The 18,667-nt window shown below is 45.9% G+C and overlaps 1 protein-coding gene across 1 annotated transcript in view; it reads left to right on the forward strand.

Moving 5' to 3' along the window:
- PIEZO2 (piezo type mechanosensitive ion channel component 2) overlaps positions 1-18,667 on the forward strand; it is a 302,891-nt gene that overhangs the window by 56,799 nt on the left and 227,425 nt on the right. The window contains exon 2 of the mRNA XM_047793685.1: positions 4,316-4,411. Within this exon, the coding sequence (XP_047649641.1) occupies positions 4,316-4,411 (96 nt within the window). The remainder of the gene's footprint in view (positions 1-4,315; positions 4,412-18,667) is intronic.

Genomic DNA, 18,667 nt, shown 5'->3' on the forward strand with positions numbered 1-18,667 from the left:
GCTGGTAAGTGACAGGAAATCAGTAAACACTGTGACACAGATCTGTGTAACTCTGTGTCCCAGTCCACAAACGCTAACTTTCCTCTTTGAGAGAGAAAATAAGCTACTATGGTTGGTGGGTGAAGAAACAATTTTAATGCTTATTTTTCTCTGCATGCAGGAGTCCATCCTAATTTCTTATTCATCACAGTAGTAAGAGTCAAGTTTTATTTTGAAGAAGCTTAGGAGCTGTGGAAAATGCAGGGCTCTGCACACTCAGAATGAAATAGATCTAATTTCTTTTCTTTCTTGTCTTTTTGCCTTTTCTAGTGCCGCTCCCACGGCATATGGAGGTTCCCAGGCTAGGGGTTGAATTGGAGCTGTAGCCGCCGGTCTACGCCAGAGTCACAGCAATGCGGGATCTGAGCCGCATCTGCCTCCTACACCACAGCTCATGGCAACACCGGATCCTTAACCCACTGAGCAAGGCCAGGGATCGAACCCGAAACCTCATGGTTCCTAGTCAGATTTGTTAACCACTGAGCCACGACGGGAACTCCAGATCTAATTTCTAATGTAAGTGTTCAGACAGCTTAAAGAAGAATGCATTTGTGCAAAAGTTTTCATTTCCTCATTGCAATCACGAGAGAATCTGTGCTGTTGCTCTCTGGATCAGGTCACCTGGTCAAATTTGAGCATAGGATTTGCATTTTAAATATGACAGCTTTCTATGGGTAAACTTGTAAAGTGGGGAATAACATATTAAAAGATGGTTTTAAAGGAGGAAAGAATTAGCACTCTATTCTTTCTTTAAATTTTTTTTCCTGCAAACTGTATAATCAACAAGATGAGTTTAGAAAACTTGGTTAAACTTTGAATACTGTTAATAATATTCAATCAAATATATATTAAATTCATTAAAATAGAAAAGAGAACCCTACCTGTTCAAAATAATTAAAAAGGCAACAAGTTTTTAAACTCACATGGCTATGATTTTAGTGATGATCTGGTTCAACTCATATTTTACAGATTGTACCCCAGGCTATTTTGAATAAAAGTAGAAAACTCAGATGAAAGCCTTTTATCCTTTACAAATAAGATGCTTTCATCTTCTTTTTCCTGAGACTGGCTTACAGATTTTAGTCAACTGAGTAGTGGTTCTGATTTTCGGCTAATGCAGTTTGATTCTGAGTTGTTTTCGCTGTAAAAGTCTTGTTTCCCTTGAGGCTTTATTCTAAAATTACATTCCTTTAACCAACTTCTATAAGGAAATCAATGTCCAATATATTTCTTTTCTCCCAGCTTCACGGAGATGTAATTGACATCTAACATTATATGAGTTTATATATGGGTTTGATACATTTATATATTGCCAAATGCTCACCTCTGCAGCGTCGCTAACACCTCCACTATGTAATTACTGTTTCTTTATGTGATGAGAGATTTCTGTCTCTTGAAGTCTGAGAAACATATAACTGATGAGTTCAGTGTTTTACTGATGAGCTCCCTGGCACAAAGGTAAGGCTCACTTCTCTCTGGATAAACACAGGGTGTTAACATATAGGGACTGTCTCTCTCTGGGAGAGTGTGGTGTCTTTGTATTTGAAGACTGTTTCTGTTAGCCTGTGTCACACCCGTGAACCCCTCATGAGCATAGAGCAGGCGCTTTGTGGTAAGAGTGATTGTGTGGGCGGATGTCTGGGTCTCTGAACTACAGTAAGGAGACGCTTTCTGGAAGAATGAATTTTTGCAGCTTTCTGAGGGAGGCCCTTGGGATCAGACCTCCAGGGGATGTGAAGGTCAGAGATACAGGATGCAGGAAGACAGTGATCCTGTCTTAGGGCTCGCTGTCCTAAAGCATCCCGACTTGAGACATTTACAAGTTTAACAGGATGTGAAAAACAGGAGTGTGTCATGGAAGGACTTCTCCACAAAGAGACAAAAATAAGGTGACTTGGCAGCCTTTTCCTGTGTCTCATTTCTTTGCTAGTTTTCCTTCCTTAGGAAAAACTCTGCAATTGTTGAGTTCTTGCCCTGCTGCATTGTGTGTGCTCTGCAGCTGTTTCTCTTGTCATTACTGTTTTTTTTTCTAAAATCACCACAGTTTTGAGAAGATAGCCTTTGAAAGGCCATCAATTGCTTCAGAGTAGAGCAGGAAAATAGTAAAAGTATAAACACACCAAACAATTCTAGAAGTCCATTCGGACGGCGCTCTGTTGTCTCTGGGTACTGAAGTTGCTTATTCTTAGTCATGTATATCTACTGCTCTGGCCACTGTTAAAATAAACAAAGCATCTTGAGGCCACAAAGAGCATTTAGAGTATACTTAGTTGAGATAGAGGTCCTAAACATTTAAAGCAGGCCATTCGAGGTGAGGGGCTGCCTTAGCCTTGCTAAACAGTAGGGAGGAAGGAGAGGAACTATTACGCTAAAAACTTAGCTCTAAGGGCACTTATCTTTAATAACAACCGAAGATTATTACCTTCGACTCTTGTGAACGTTTAAATGTTCACAAACCCCTTTGTGATGATGTCATACATGGGAACGAGCACATATGTCCTGCAACACAAGTATTTTTATAAATGTTAGGCAGCCATCCTTAACAGGTCACATGTGCAAGAGGTTTTTCCCCTTTCTATGTTGATTAAACTCTTAAATAGTCAAAAATCACATCTATAATTTCTCCTACTTGGAGGGTTGTTCTTAAGCTGTGTATCAATTTTGACCTTTAGAAAATGAAATTTGTTAATGAGACCAGTGCCATTGTTTACAATTCAAATGGCAGTGCTCATGTGTATAATGTCCTTTACCTGATAATTTGTCATCTTGAAGTTTCTCATTTTGAGCCCTGTGGGCTCGGCAAGGTCTTTTGTTTGGAACATTTCTGTTGTCATCCTTTGAGGGAAACATCCGTGTGATTTTGGATGGTTTAAACCAGGTAGGAATAGTGGAAAAGATAGTGCATTCTTAGCTAAAGCAAATTGTCTTTCTCCTTTGAACACTGACCTGAAATTATACCATTAACAGTAAAATCCTTGAGGCAGAGGACAGGGGCCCAGGTGCCTGGACACTGGTGAGAGGTGTGGGTGCCAGAATCTGAAAAGTCTTCACTGGAGTTCCCATCGTGGTGCAGTGGTTAATGAATCAGACTAGGAACCATGAGGTTGTGGGTTCGATCCCTGGCCTTGCTCAGTCCTCAGTTGAGGATCCGGTGTTGCCGTGAGCTGTGGTGTAGGTTGCAGACTGCGTTGCTGTGGCTGTGGTGAAGGCTGGCAGCTGTAGCTCCGATTCGACTCCTAGCCTGGGAACCTCTATATGCTGCAGGAGTGGCCCTATAAAAGGTAGAAAGACAAAAAAAAAAAAGAAAAAAAAAAGAGAAGTCTTCATGAAGAGCAGTGGGTGTGCTCTGGAGACCCCAAGTCCTCGACAAAGACAGCCTCACTGCATAAAGGAGCATTGCTGTTTGCCTTCAGTGGCTATTCTAGCTCAAATGTGCCTTTTTGACAAGTTCAAAGGCATATTTTTCCCTAGCCGGGTAACTCTCTTAGATATGGCATTCAGAGTCCCTGGAAGCTCGAGGTGGCAACTTCACATGTAAAGTAGAGAATTCAGCAATTAGGCCACTGTCATCAATCACACTGGGTAATTTCAGACAAAAATAAAGGAAGGTGGAATTTTAGAAGTGGCTTGATTTTTAAAATTTTATTAAGTTTGGGTATTAGTTTTCTATTGCTGCATACAAACTACCCAAACATTTAGCAGCTTCAAGCAACAAAGGCGACCTCAGAATTCCTGAGATAATGGTGTCAAGCCCGGCCATAGAGAGAGCATTTGGCAAATATCTTTCTTCTCTTTTCTTTCCTTTCTTTCCTTTCTCTTTTTCCATCCATAGCCTTTGAGCCTGAATGTCTTAAACCCTCATGCCGCCGTCACCCCACATTTCTGTAGCAGTTAACTTGCCCAGATTAATTTGTGACTTTTTCCGCACCTGCCTTCATCTAAGTGTGCTAGTACTGCCTTCTTGCTTAATGATAAGAGCAGGGCACGCATCTTTGTTCCCTGTTTCTTATGCTCAGCATGTTGATGGCACACCAGGGATGCCTCGTCTTGACTTCCTAATTGACGGTCTGCTCTGGCAACAGTGGCACATGATGGGGGGACACTGGGTGATGTGTGATGCTGCGTGATGAAGGGGATGTGGAGGGATGGGGAAAACACCACGTGATGGGAAAGCCTTGTGGTGCGGGGATGGCGAGTGATGGGGGGGATGCTGTGTGGCACTCCGATGGCCCGAGGTCACCGTTGCTAACCCTCTCACCTTCTCTCTCCCTCCCAGCCTGTGCGTTCCGGTACAATGGGCTCTCCTTCGTCTACCTCATCTACCTCCTGCTCATCCCTCTGTTCTCAGAACCAACTAAAGCCACTATGCAAGGTAAGAGACTTGTGCTCCTCTGAACCACACTGCCATCTGGGGTGCCCTGGGGGGCACCTGGGAGAGACACAGGTGTGGGGGTGGGGGTCAACGTCTCGGCAGTAGGGCTGTGTGGAACTTGATGGTGACCGATTTTTGTCATGCACCCAGCATTTTCCCCATACAATTCCCTGGCGGGCTTGGGTTTGTAGCTTTGCAGATCTGGAAGGGTTTCCCTAGTTAAGAGGAAGTCAGTGTGTTGTCATGAAAATGAAGCACATGGGGTGAGGCCAGTGGCCCAGATTTGCATGTTCTGTCTGCTGGGGAGAAGACGGATGGTCGTGGAGAGGAGGCAGAGGAAGGGCTTCGATCTGTGACCCCTAAAGCAAGACACCTGGGGAGGAGGGGGTCAGTCGTGGGTCCCTCATGCCTTAGCTGAGACCTGTCACGTCAAGTGTTTGAGTTTTTGTTTCTCGGGTGTGTTACCGTAAAACTTGAGAGCCGTTTCTCATTGCTGTACAAGACCCCGAAGGCGTAGAAAGAGATAGTGGCTCTGTTTTCTGAGGCTCTGATGAGGAAGCCTGGCGTAGTTTGTAAATGTATGCATTTGAAGTTCTTCCATAAGGATAATAATTAAACTGCACCAAAGTACGTTAATAAATCATTTTCCAAGGAGTTCCCGTCGTGGCGCGGTGGTTAACGAATCTGACTAGGAACCATGAGGTTGCAGGTTCGATCCCTGGCCTTGCTCAGTGTGTTAAGGATCCGGCGTTGCCGTGAGCTGTGGTGTAGGTTGCAGACGTGGCTTGGATCCCTTGTTGCTGTGGCTGTGGTGTAGGCCGGCGGCTATAGCTCCGATTCGACCCCTAGCCTGGGAACCTCCATATGCTGAGGGAGAGGCCCAAGAAATGGCAAAAAGAAAAAACAACAAACAAACAAACAAACAAACAAACAAAAACAATGCCATCCTAAGAAATAAGGAGTGTCCCGTGCCTTAGCTGAGAGTGATGGCCGCATATTTATGGGAGGAGAAGGGAAGTTGGGTCTGGCCCAGCCTGCGCCACTGCCTGGGAATGGCCCTCGCTCCATGCTGCCGCCTCGTGCTGGCGACTCTTCAGGAAAAGGAATGAAGACTTGGTGTAAACAGAGCAGCAGATAATGACCGGTCTTTCCCATCCTCCCCTGGCTGTTGAACTGAGCATGAGTATTTTCATTCATCCAAAGGGTTATCACGGCAGATGCTAAGTTGAGTTTCCTGCCTTAGGAAGAATCTAAAATAAATAGCTCTTCTAAGTCCCGCAAATCCCTAATACACAAAGTTAAGAAGGGCTAGAGAAATGTGAGTTTATACAAATCCTTATCAGACCAAAAATATGTTGTTTATGGGACCCCACCCACCCCAGCTTCATTCCTAGAGGTCAACATAAACAAAGATATTTCAACAGAGTAGCTTCTGGCCTCAGAACCAAGATGTTAACATATAGGCGATTCCTATTTCAGGGCTGGGAGCTCATGTTTCAAAGAAAGAAGGTTTCGTACACGTTTAGAATAAGGCGCTTTGAAAGTAAGTACCTATGTATCCTCAGATTATAGATAGATAGCTTTCTTATCAGGGTGTCTCCTTGTTTTATCTGGAAACCAGGTTGCTGGGGTTTCCCTTCATACTACGTGATGATGCCTGGCTTTGCCTTCTTCCCAGACTCCCCAGCCCTGCTCTGCCTGGTCGTCTCTACAGGGTTGGGACTTGCCACTTTGTCAGTATGCGTGACAGTGGCCCATTGTCTGTGCCTGGAGCCCAGGGACTGACATGGTCAGGAAACTCACAGGTGAAAGGTGAGATCAGAGGCGGAGAGCAGCTCCTGTGTATAAAGAAACATCCTGAGTCACCAAAGCATCACCAGGTCAGAGCACAGACAGCATCATGGCACACTGCCCTACCACCCTCTCAGCTCAGAGGGAGCCCACAGACAACTTTCCAGTTTGAATGGGGGCAGCTTTGGGTCCTGTGATCCCTCCTCCCTGCGTTTCAGCACCAAGAGGCATGGCTGGGACCTCATCACCTCATTTATTTGCTTTTATGGAGACACAGAGGGAGGACTACCCCAGAGGGTCTTTGTGAACACATAGGACTCGTGCACGGTCTGGTGTTTCTGGTGGGGGTGGTCTGGGGCCAGGCCATGTGGTCCAGTATGGTACCGATGTGGCTTCCACACACATGGTGATGAGCCTGGGTGGGGGCGGCCGTGCAGCTCTGCATGGGGACCTGGGGGTCAGACGCACTCAGGCCTTTGAAGTTCCTGTCCGCACTCGTTTCTCAGGAATGGGTGGGAATGTGCAGACTCACCTGAGAGAACCACAGGGTGTCTCTCCACCTACTGGTGCACAGCCTCTCCCCCCACGCCTAACACCATGTGCACGTGTGCACACACTCACACACACACACACTCAGGGCTCAAAGGACAGGCACCATGCCTCAGCCAGTGCAGTTCTGTCCCCTCCTCTTTGTCCTTGGATTTCTCAGGCAGGAGTCAGGTGTGGGTGTAGCCGGTCCCCCAGCCCAGGGTGGTCTCAGTGATGCCTCTCTCCCAGGCTTGGAGATCAACTCTCCACTTCCCTGACATTCTCTTTCACATCCTCCGTGGGGTAAGGACCCTCCAGTTGAAAATAGACATCCTTTGGAGAAGGAGGGATGGTTTGCCCCAAAGTCTTGGCCCCTTGGCCGTTCAAGGTCTCACCTGACACTGAGCCTGAGTCCCACTTTAAAGTAGTCATTTACTGAGTCCCTTCTGATATGTAACTTACTGCTATATTTCCAGAACCCAGAACAGAGTCTGGTGCAGAGCAAGTAGTCAATGAACTGCTCTGGTGCAGAGCAAGGAGTAAACACATGCATGCATTCCTGGAGTCTAGAGTTGTAGAAGCATTTAGGAATGCAACTCTAGTCCTGGGCTCCCCCAGCCTCCACAACAGTGATTATCACAGGGCAGTTCCTTGTAAACACCTGTCTGGGGACAGAAGCTCAGGGTATCATAAGCCGTGGGCTTTTGCTATTTTAGATTTATCTGAGATCAGAGGATTATGAGTAATTGAAGAACTCAAAACGTTTCATGCCTTTCCTTACCACGTGAGGCATTTTATTGAAGTGTACGATATGTAGGAACGGAAATAAATGTTTTCTTGCTGTTCACTCAGTCGTGTGCTCTGCATTTAAATTGCATCTTCACTCCATTAAATAGTAACTAATATACAGTTAACTTCAGGTGGCCCAGTGTTCCAAGTGGATGAGGTATTGCGTTCTCTAACCAGATGCATATGAAGTTCCCTGTATCTTAGGTGTATTGGCCAGCATGGGGGGAGAGTGGCCATGTTGTTTGGATGGAATGTAGGTAGTAAAACATCTGAGATTTCAAGGAAGGTCACAGAAAGTGCTCCGTGTACACTGGCTAATGACAGGATGACTTACTTCGAAGTAACTATTGCTTTGAACATTAGCGTAAGCTAGAATTAGCGACCTCATAGCTGGTCCTAACCTCAACATTCTTCCTAGTGCCCTTCAAATATTGGCTAAGAAGTACATGATTTCCAGGGTTTGTTTCTTTCTTCTTCTTCTCCTTCTTCTTCCTCTTCCTCTTCCTCTTCTTTTTCACTTTAGGGCCACACCTGCAGCTTATGGAAGTTTCCAGGCAAGGGGTCAAATCGGAACTTTAGCTGCCAGCCTACACCAGAGCCACAACATTGCGGGATCTGAGCCACGTCTGCAACCTACACCACAGCTCATGGCAATGCCGGATCCTTGACCCACTGGGCAAGACCAGGGATCGAATATGCATCCTCATGGATCCTGGTCAGGTTTGTTAACTGCTGAGCCACGAAGGGAACTCCTGTGATTTCCAGGGTTTCTTGTTAAATAATATTTACACTAAGTAACCTGTTACTAGAGAGCCAGTGGCACTGCCCACTAAATATGAATTATTGTTTACAGGCATCAATTAATTTAATTTCTACAATGACCTTTTGAGGGAGCCACTATTATTATTAAAAACTATCATTAGAAATCCTCATGTTACAGGCATAGCCTGAGTTCCAGGCGGGGTAAGGACATGCCCCAGGACACACTGCTGTGTGGCCTCGCTCTTAACCGGTGCATTGCCTGACTGATGCCCAGGACAGAACAAAGTTCTTGGGACTTGCAAGGGAGGAGGGATCCCCTAGTCACTTAATAAATACTTGTTGGCTGATAGATTCCCTGGCCCTGGGCACAAGGGCCTAGAGAGATAATATGGTTATGTTTAAGGGAGGTATTTTCATTTGTATTGGTGCAGATTGATGACATGGGTGTATATTATACAGCAAATACATCTTATTAAGTGTGACTCTTTATTTCTTTCAACAAATGTTAATTGAAAAAAATCCCCTTCACAAAACCCTATGTTTGCATTTGGGGAGGGTAAAACACGGTTCTTTGCGGCCTCGCAGATGCTTTGGCTCTTATGTATCTCATTGAGTGGAGCTTTTTCAAAGGGACACCATTGACTTATTCCAGTGATGCTGTCATTTCTTTAACTGACCTCAAATTACTCCTTGGCAGTTTCCCCAAGAGTTTGCCTTAAGTGGGCTCAATGGTGGCAAAGCATCGTCCTTTCCAGGTGGGTCTGATCCAATAGCATTTAATGGGGGATGAAATTAATCATGTCAATCTTAGGAAAAAGAAAAAAAAGAAGAAGGACAAAACCCAGAGTATTTGGTATAAAACAAAGTGTCTGAAGGTCACTCCTTATTGTAAATGAGGAGGATTAAGAGTTATTGGAGTGGGAGCACCATGGATGATGCCCACGAATGACACACACAGAACAGCTTGCGATGATGTGGGTGTGTGTGGATGGAGGGATATACATGTTCTGGGATGTCAGACTCGATGAGATGCTGGAAGAGGGCAGCATCCGAAAGGAAGTATTGATCAGCCAGATCTACCCTGGAGTCTTGACTACAAGATTCCACCAGCATCTCCATGTGTCATGGGGCCTCTGCCCTAAGGAAGCTGGGATATTGTCCATTTCCTGCACCTGGTGAGCCATTCTTAGATTTGACTCTGTAAATGCTGAGTCCCGAGTCTTTTTCAGTTGGTGACCACAGAAAGTTTTATGTCCTTCCGTGCACTTTCCATAAAGGATAGCTCTGCATTATTGGTAATTGTTCATGATCTGGGGTGCGAGACACACATCTGACCACGGTGCGGAGACTGTGATTTGCCAGAAAGCACATGTCTCCTTGCTTGGTCCCACCAGCAACCTGTCTTGATTCAGGTGCCCTCCCGCAGGCTACATGGATGAGGGATCTGCTACATTCTTTTGGGGAGAGTCATTCACTTAGGGGGGATGTTGGATGCTGGAGAAGGAATTCTCCAGATTGCAAGGCTACCACACTTGCTAGGCAATACTAGCAGCTGACCTACAGCAAAGGTATCTTAGAAGCACCATCATCCATTCAGTTCACATGTGAAATGTTTATGTCACACACACACACACACACACACACACACACACACACACACGGAGTGGGGATAAGGGTGATCTAAGGTGTGTCATTATTTCTCAGGCAAAGTGTCTTCTAGTCCAAGGACCTATGCTCATCGAGAGCCTCCTCTGACGTTGGACCACAGCAAATGGGTGAGAACATGGCTCGTAGCAGCAGAGGAAAGGGAAGGACTCTGGGTGCCTGTGTGGGCACCTTGCACCCCTCCTCTTCAGTCACAGAGGCCAGCTCCTCCTGGAGTAGGTGAAACACAGATGGGGTCCAGCCTGAGGCAGGCAGGCTCCATGGGAAAACAAAAGGACCAGACTTCCAGGATTTGCCCTCACCATACTTTTCAGTGTGTGGTTTTTGTGCAGCAGGCTTTCTCCCCTGTTAGGAAAGGAGTGAGTCTCTCAGTATCTTTTTTTCCCCCCCTAATTAACCTTCCTGTGTTATTTTGAGCAAGGTAGCAATTCCCCCACTATATTCGCTTGTGTTTACACTTGAAACTTATTATGGATGTAGTTTTTCTCGTCATGGGGATCTCTTTCAACATTTGGGGGGATGGAATTAGAAAGGGAGCAGTAAAGGAGAGGGTTCATGGTGCTTTGGGGATAGTTGTGAACAGGTTAAGTTCACTTTTGTAAACTATTGCCAAAGTTACTCTAAGATGATGGTGAAAAATGTTTTATTCTATCCAGCTCTGAACAAGGGTCCTAGTTTAGGAGGGAATTGTAATTATCGTAGAATAGTGTGTGTGTGTGTGTGTGTGTGTGTGTGTGTGTGTGTAATATAATCACCAGAGGGACTTACCCTAAGGTTCTAACCCAGGATGCACTTTATCAGAATCACTACAGGCACCCTGAGAAAAGACAAATGATGCTCCATTTGCCTGCATGAAGAGGGAGAGAGGTCTGTAACTTGTAAAGACGTGTTTAGACGTTAGAGAGGAAATAGTAGCAGATATTTTAAACTGCTTGCATCTGGTTTTTGTTAAAAACACTGTTAGTCTTTATACCATTAGGCTTATTATTACTATGTTTTATGATGTCATAATAAAGCAAAAGGCAAGAAAATGTTTAATTGAGTGAATTAGTTGGGGTAAGTATTTTATTACCAATATAAGCTCAAAACCAAATGGAATGCTAACAAAATTAGATGCTTGCTTCTTGAATTTTTGAATACATTAATTGTAGGTCTTTAGGTTATTTTATCTGTCTTTTGGGGGGATGGTTGTTTTGAATTTTGGCAAACCCCTATTCCATGAGACAGAGGGACTTTCAGGCAACATACATAATTCTCAGCACAGGAAACATTGGGTCACATTATTATATGACTAAGGAGAGGTTTTCAGAAGTTCTGAACTTTTTGCTATTTTTGGCTTTGATAAACTGAATCCGCAGTGAGACCTGACCTGTTATCCAGATGCTTCTGTCATGACAAGGAGGTGGGGTTTGATATCAGTTTGCCGATTCATTCTTCAGATTACTCTTCTTTTGTGTATTCATTGGGCAAACCTGACTGGTGCCCTGTCAACCTTGGCCTGGGCACCTGGACACGGTGAAGTAAGTAGGACAGCTGTCTGTCCCAGGATGTGAACCTGCTCTGCTGATCACTAACAATGTGATTCTGGCAAGTTCCTTCCATCCTCAGAGACCTGATCTCCTTCTCCATTGAGCCCTCGGCGCTGGTCCTGGACAGGACAGTGAGAAGTCTGCCAAGGGGGTCAGGTTCACAGAGACCCCAGCTTATGCTTTGTACTGAATAAAGGGCTAAAGAGCCCAGAGGAGGAAATTGTCATTCTTCTTTTTAAAAAATCATTTTTGAGAGTTCCCGTTGTGGATCAGCAGGTTAAGCACCTACTATTGTCTGTGAGGATGCAGGTTTGTTCCCTTGCTCCGTGGGTTAAAAGATCTAGTGTTGCCGTGGCCTTGGCGTAGGTCACAGCTGCAGCTCCAATTCAACCCCTGGCCCAAGAACTTCTATGTGCCGCAGGTGCAGCTGTAAAAAGAAAACAAAGTCGTTTTTCCTTTGAAAGAGTTCACCTTACTTGCTTCTGTATGTATTTTGAGACAATCTGTGTCAGTTTTGAAGCTGACATTTCAAAGTCTGGACAAGACTAATAATTTCCGAACGGATTCACTTGTTAGAGTCTAGGCTCTATTTCATATGTTAACTATTTCTCTTAAACAGACCCACACAGATTGATACGAAATAACCCTATGAGACAAAAACTTAGATTTAACTCTCAAACAGCGCTGATTATTAATTAGAAGAAGGATAACTAGGTAACACTTTGCAGAGCTGCTGTCTGCCAGGCTGCTCCCCCCAAGCTTTCTAGACAGTGAGTCGCTGACTCCTTACGGCACCGCTGTGAGATAGGAATTAATATTATTTATATTTTGCAGAAAAGGAAGCCGAGAAACACGCAGAGGTTAATGAATAATTCCTGAAATGAACATTTAAAAAATTGATTCATTGAGTGAAAGCTTCTAATATAAATAATTCAGCTACCTGCACAGGCATTTCCCACATTTGCCTGTTTTTATCATAAAATTAATACCGAGTGAAAAGAAGTGGAAGGATTTTACATGTGATCCAGCTGCCTTGTGACAGTGTAAGTGGACGGTTATTGGACCTCAAACCACTTTTCAGGCTGTTTCCTCAGCATTAAGCAGAGGCGAGAGTCCCGAGGAAGTTGACACACAGTGTGATTGATTTCTCTCCTTCACTGGATCAGCATCGCTGGGCTTCTGCAGTGGGCCGTCAGCTGGCGCTGGAGCCACACGTGACCATGACACTGGTCCCTGTGACCATCCGTCTCACTGTTTAGCTCTCTCCCTCCCCCTCCCTCCTTTCCATTCTTAGTTTTTTCATTTATTGCTTGGATTAATCTTGTCTAAATACGTATTCTGCCTTTCAGCTTGGCAGTCCTGCTTACATTTAAGGAATGTTTGGGGAAGGCCACCCGCTGCCTCTTCTGCTGGCCTGGAGCCCCTGAGAGGTGGCACTGATGCTGGAGACCTGGCCTCTGCAGGTGGCACAGGGTGGCCTGGCCTGAAGCCCCTGCCCAGAGCCCCAGACTGCAGGATGAAAGCCTGGAGCCTGGGCGCGTATACCCTGCAGTGGCTTCTTCCATCTTCCTCTCTGGCAGCCTGGCCAGCCACGATCAGAGTTCAGGGTCCCTTGGCAAAGGAATGGCAACCTGTCCCCATCATACTGAGCTCCTTTGGATTTAATGGCCTCTGCAAGATGGAAATTGTTCTTCTAGAATGGAGGGACCCTTGGCAAGCTGGTGCTGCCGCCTGGGTTAGGGAGTGCCTCCCCTCCCCCATAGCATATCTGTACTGCTCTGCTGGATCCCTCCCCACTGCCCCCCAACACACATGCCCCATTAAGGTCAAGGTGTTAATTCTCTCCATTGTCTGGTGTGATGGTGGCCAAGGGCTCTATGTCTGGCCATTTCTGAGAACTGCCCCAAGCTGAGAACATCCTTTCTGTTGGGGGGTGTGGTCCCCATTTTGATGAGTGATCATGCTAGGGTTCCCTTGCCTTGTTCTGGGATAGTCCTCCTGGCTCAGCTCCAGAAATTCCTGCAGGGCTCTTGAGCCTCTGCTGTCACTGCATTGCACCCACTTTCTCCCTCTCTCCAGCCCGCCACCCTCCCTCCCTCCCCAGGACAGTCTAGTCTCAGAGTCTGTGTTTCTTTAGCCAGAGAGGGTCATTTGATAGCCTTGGACACAGGGCCCTGGCCAGGAGGGTGCATGAAGGCTGAATTCTGTCTTGCTGACCAAAAAATAACACCCTAGTACAGGACTGTGTGCTTCTGGGGGAAGGGGTTCCATGAGGGGACTAGCAGTGGCCCTGCAGAAAAAAGGAGGAAAAAGCACCTTTTAGGGCAACACACACTCTTCCTGAAGATAAGCCCCATTTGCACAACTCGATCCTGTAAATTCCCCTCTGACCTCTGAATTCCTGAGAATTGCTCCAGGAGTTTACATGGCAGCCGTTAGCCTATAGGATTCCTACCTTGGCCTCCCTGAGCAACCTCGCCATGCAGAGGCTGTCCATATCCATCACTGCTTCATTGAGAGTCAGAGCGAGCAGAGGAAGTGGCTCATAGCAAGGCCAGCTCTTAACAGTGGACTGATGGGCAGCAAAGCCACCAGACCAGGGGAGCTGCTCTTCCTTTGTTCCATGGTCACTTGCTAGTAGACTATGCAATAGATGAGGATTAATTATCTGTTTACTGCCAGGCTCAGTCAACATCCAGCTTATTAGAAAGGCAGGACCAGGCACCCCGGCTGTGCTGCTTGCTTGTTCATGAAAACAAGGGTTCTGCAAACACTTGTCCTTCTGAGTGAACCAACAGTGATGACAAGGGCTGGTGGGCTGCATCTGCCTTTAAACAGCATGACAGCTCTATCATTCAGCCATATGCTGCTCATCAAATATTCAGCAGCCAGAGCTTTTACAAAGGCCTTTCATCAGCTTGTGCACATGCAGAGGGAGTAAGGAGGCCAGGCCTCCAAAAGCTGGAATGGGCTGTGCTTTATTGTTTGGAAATGGGGCCCTTGCTTGAGGGGAGGAGCAAGGGGACTGGGGAATGGTTACCTAGAGAATTTAAACATATTTGTGGTCCAGAGTTTTGCTGGTTTTTTTTTTTTTTTTTTGGTCTTTCATTCTTTTAGGGCTGCACCTGAGGCATGTGGAGGGTCCCAGGCTAGGGGTCTAATCAGAGTTGTAGCCACCAGCCTACATTACAGAAACATGGGAGCCGAGCCATGTCTGCAACCTACACCACAGCTCCTTAACCCACTGAGCAAGGCCAGGGATCGAACCTGCAACCTTATGGTTCCTACTCAGATATGATTCCACTGTGCCACGACAGGAACTTCTTTGCTGGTTTTTTGATTTGTGTGTAACGCCCTAACAGAATCTCAATGAACAAGTGCCCTGCATTAGTTCCTGGGTGGCCTACCACAGGAAGATAGATCTGCATTGAGTGGGGAGTAGGATGCAGTGCTGATTGACTGATTGATGGACTGATTCTTTTTACAAGTATTTATGAGGCAGCCATTAGCCTATTGACTCTTTTCAGATAATATGTTAAGAACTGGTAGTACAAACGTAAGCATAGCTCTGTAATGCAGAAATGCACTCTCCAGTCGGTAATATTAAAGGATAAGTTTAATTTTTTAGACTAAAGATTTAATAATAAAATTTATTAATTTATTAAATTCATTAATCATAAATGAATAATAAAGTCTAAATAGAATTGACCCTCATTTTTCGCAGATTCTGTATTTGCGGATTCACCTACCTGCTAAAATTTATTTGTGACCCCAAAACAACGCTCACAGGACTTTCACAGTCATTCTCGGACCCTTGAAAAGTGACAGGACATTGGAGTTGCAGGGCCTGTGTCCCGGCTAAACAAGGGCAGGGCGAGGGGCTCCATCTGGGTTCAGCTCAGACTGTGAACAGGGGTCCTGTGTGCAGTCTGCTTAATGCCACGTGCACCACGCTTTGTTCTTTGTGTTGGTGGTTTTGCTATTTGCCCTTTTTTTTTTTTTTTTTTGCTTTTTCTAGGGCCGCTCCTGTGGCATGTGGAGGTTCCCAGGCTAGGAGTCTCATCGGAGCTGTAGCCGCCGCCGGCCTATACCACAGCCACAGCAATGTGGGATCCGAGCCGCATCTGCGACCTACACCACAGCTCACAGCAACGGGTTTTGCTGTTTGAAAGAGCCCCATACTCTCTGCAGAAGTGCCAGCTAGGATGTGCCTTACGGAGAAAGTACATTTCTCGGAGAAGCTGTGTTCAAGCGGGAGTCACAGGGCTGTGGGCTGTGAGTTCAGTGTTCGTGAATCAACCATATGTATTGAATAAGGTGTCTTTAAACAGGTTATGTATTGATCGGTTGATGAAAACATTGTAACCAGAGGCTCCCAGGAACCAACTGTGTTTCCCTGAGGAGTCGTGGTCAGTTAACAGACAATTCAGCGTTCTGGGCAGCATCCTGGAACATCGCTACTGCCCATCTCGAGAGTTAATTGCGCACATCTTGCAGTAGAACGTGGGAGTTAGGGTTACTCTGACACAGAGCTTGCAGGAGGAGAGATAGGAGGGGAGGATACAGGCTGGGCTGACCTGGGGGCATCGTCTGGGGAGCCGTCTCCGCAGCACTGGTTCTCCGCATCCTTGTTGGTAGGGCCGGGTTTTCCCTCGGTTGTCCTGGATGAACACGCATGCTGTAGCTCTCAGGGGAGATGCTTACAGGATGCCCCGAGCTGCCTTCCCCCAAACACCCATGGAGGCCTGGTCTCCTGGAGAGAACATTTGGTCTTTATGGAGCCGTGTGAACAGATGTGATGGACGGAGATGTTGGCCTCCGGAGAGCTCAGCATGTGGCCCTCAGGACAAGGATTGCAGAGCCGAGGTTGTGATGGGTGAAGGGACACTCTTTCTGCTCAGTTCCAGGTATGATTTTTGAATGCAGCTGGATTTTGCCCAAAGTGGAAAAATAGATACTGCGTGCACAGCTGTTGCTCTGTTGAGAATCAGATGAAAATTAGTTCCTTACAGGATATTTTACTCAATTCTCCAAATTTGAAAACTTTATTTTTTTACAAGTTGTATCCAGGCAACCGTAATTTGTCATGTTTTCTCATATTAAGAAGATCCATACAGTTGGCAGAGCAGGAAAATGAACAAACTCAGTCTAAACACAAAAAGACCACAGATGCGAGGAGATAATACAGTAAAATAAACAATGACTAACATCACGATTTCCTCCAGTTCCAACTATTTAGTTTAAAAACTCACTGACCTTTAGAAACAGCAGGAGTGACCGCGTGGAACACAGGATGGGCTCAGGCGCGCTGTTGTGCTTTGAAATAAGGTCTTTGTCTGTTCAGGGGCTCCGGGCCACGCTGCCCAGCTCATCCCTCCTCCCATCTGCTGGACCTTTCTCAGCTCCTGAGCTTTCTATGCAGTTGTTCCCCCTCCTCCTTCCTGGAGCCTATAATTGAATTTGGGGAACGTGTGTGTGTGTGTGTGTGTGTGTGTGTGTGTGTGTGTGTGTGTGTGAGAGAGAGAGAATGTCCCACCATCAGACCTCCAGGTCTTCCTGTGTGGTGGTCACCATCCAGGCTTCCCCCCGGGCCAGTCACCCCAGGGGGGTTGGGGCAGTGACCAGAGCAGTTTAAATGAAGGCAAACCATTCCATGATTCAGGTCTTAGAATTTCTTTCAGTTTTCCCACCTGCCGTGGACCATTCAAATACCAACAGCAGATCTTCCTCCTCCTCCTCCTCCTCTTCTCTCTCATGTCTTCATAGACGTCTCCGTCCTGGGAGGTGTAACGTGTCCAGGAAGAGGGTTCTCTTTCCACCAGAGGGAGCCGCTGTGTCCAAAATGGCTCCAAATGTGCCATCTCAAGGCCTTTCAGACAGTTCCCGCGAAGCCCATTTTCTTGGCCTCATTTAAACTTTTTTTTTTTTCCCATAGAAAAATGAAGATAATGTAAAGTAACCCTTTATTGTGAGTCCTGTTTAAGTTACAAAAAAAAAAAAAGAATCCAAGAACTTTCGGAAGGAGACCGATGGAGTCTAATTTCGTGAAAATCAAACTCACTGGAAAGGAAAGTTAACACTAGTGCAAGAACTTAAGGATGAGACCAAAATCCACTTTCCATCCTTGCACTGAGGTTCATTATAGGGGTGGGGACCAGAGGGTTGGAGAAAAGACTGCAAAAAGGAAGGACCCTACTATAAGCATAAAGTCAAAAAGTGACCCTTCTAGAGGTACACAGATTGTATTGGAGTCTGCATTTTCCATGTGAGTGATGGAGTCCTGATCATTGCATAGCATTCCTCACCAAGTCCTTCCCTGTCCTCATTCAAGAGTAGCATCAAGACATCCACTTTGGTAATAATTTAATTATACACCAGACACGTGATATAGTTACTTTGTCAGTAGTGGAGATGCCAGTTGCATTCGCAGTATATCCATTACCTCTGAAATCTTTTTTTTTTTTTTTTGTCTTTTTGCCATTTCTTGGGCCGATCCCGCGGCATATGGAGGTTCCCAGGCTAGGGGTTTAATTGGAGCTGTACCTGCCGGCCTACACCAGAGACGCAGCAGCACGGGATCCAAGCCGAGTCTGCAACCTACACCACAGCTCACGGCAGCGCCGGATCGTTAACCCACTGAGCAAGGAATCGAACCCACAACCTCATGGTTCCTAGTCGGATTCGTTAACCACTGCGCCACGATGGGAACTCCCCACCTCTGAAATCTTTATTCGAGATTTTCTAAGTCAGGATTTGGAATCCAAAGAAATAGAAGTAACCCCATGTCGCTAAGCTCAAGGAGTTTACAGTTTCATTCTGCGATGATGCTTGGGAATATCAGTAACTGTATAAGGTGTAGCATCGTGTCAGTGTTAGGAATAACAGCAGAAATAACTAAAGTTTGCTATTATATAAATAATATGTATCAATGTGTATTCTATATTGTGTAACTAAAGGGGTAGGGAGGAGCATTTACCGAAAGCTCTAATTTTGCTTGGGCATAATTAGTACATGGCCCCACTTTCAGACCGTGTTTGGCCAACAATTCTCTCAAAAAACATAGGTTTTTTGAGACTTCTCTTGAACAGTGCAAACAGTTTTCTGTGTAGGGAGGAATATGTGACTTTCCGAGCTGCACTTTATCTAAAGGCTGTTCTGACTTGTACAGCTCTTGGTTAAGAAGTGTGAATCT

Source organism: Phacochoerus africanus, chromosome 8 (assembly GCF_016906955.1).
Source record: "Phacochoerus africanus isolate WHEZ1 chromosome 8, ROS_Pafr_v1, whole genome shotgun sequence".
Taxonomy (NCBI): domain Eukaryota; kingdom Metazoa; phylum Chordata; class Mammalia; order Artiodactyla; family Suidae; genus Phacochoerus; species Phacochoerus africanus.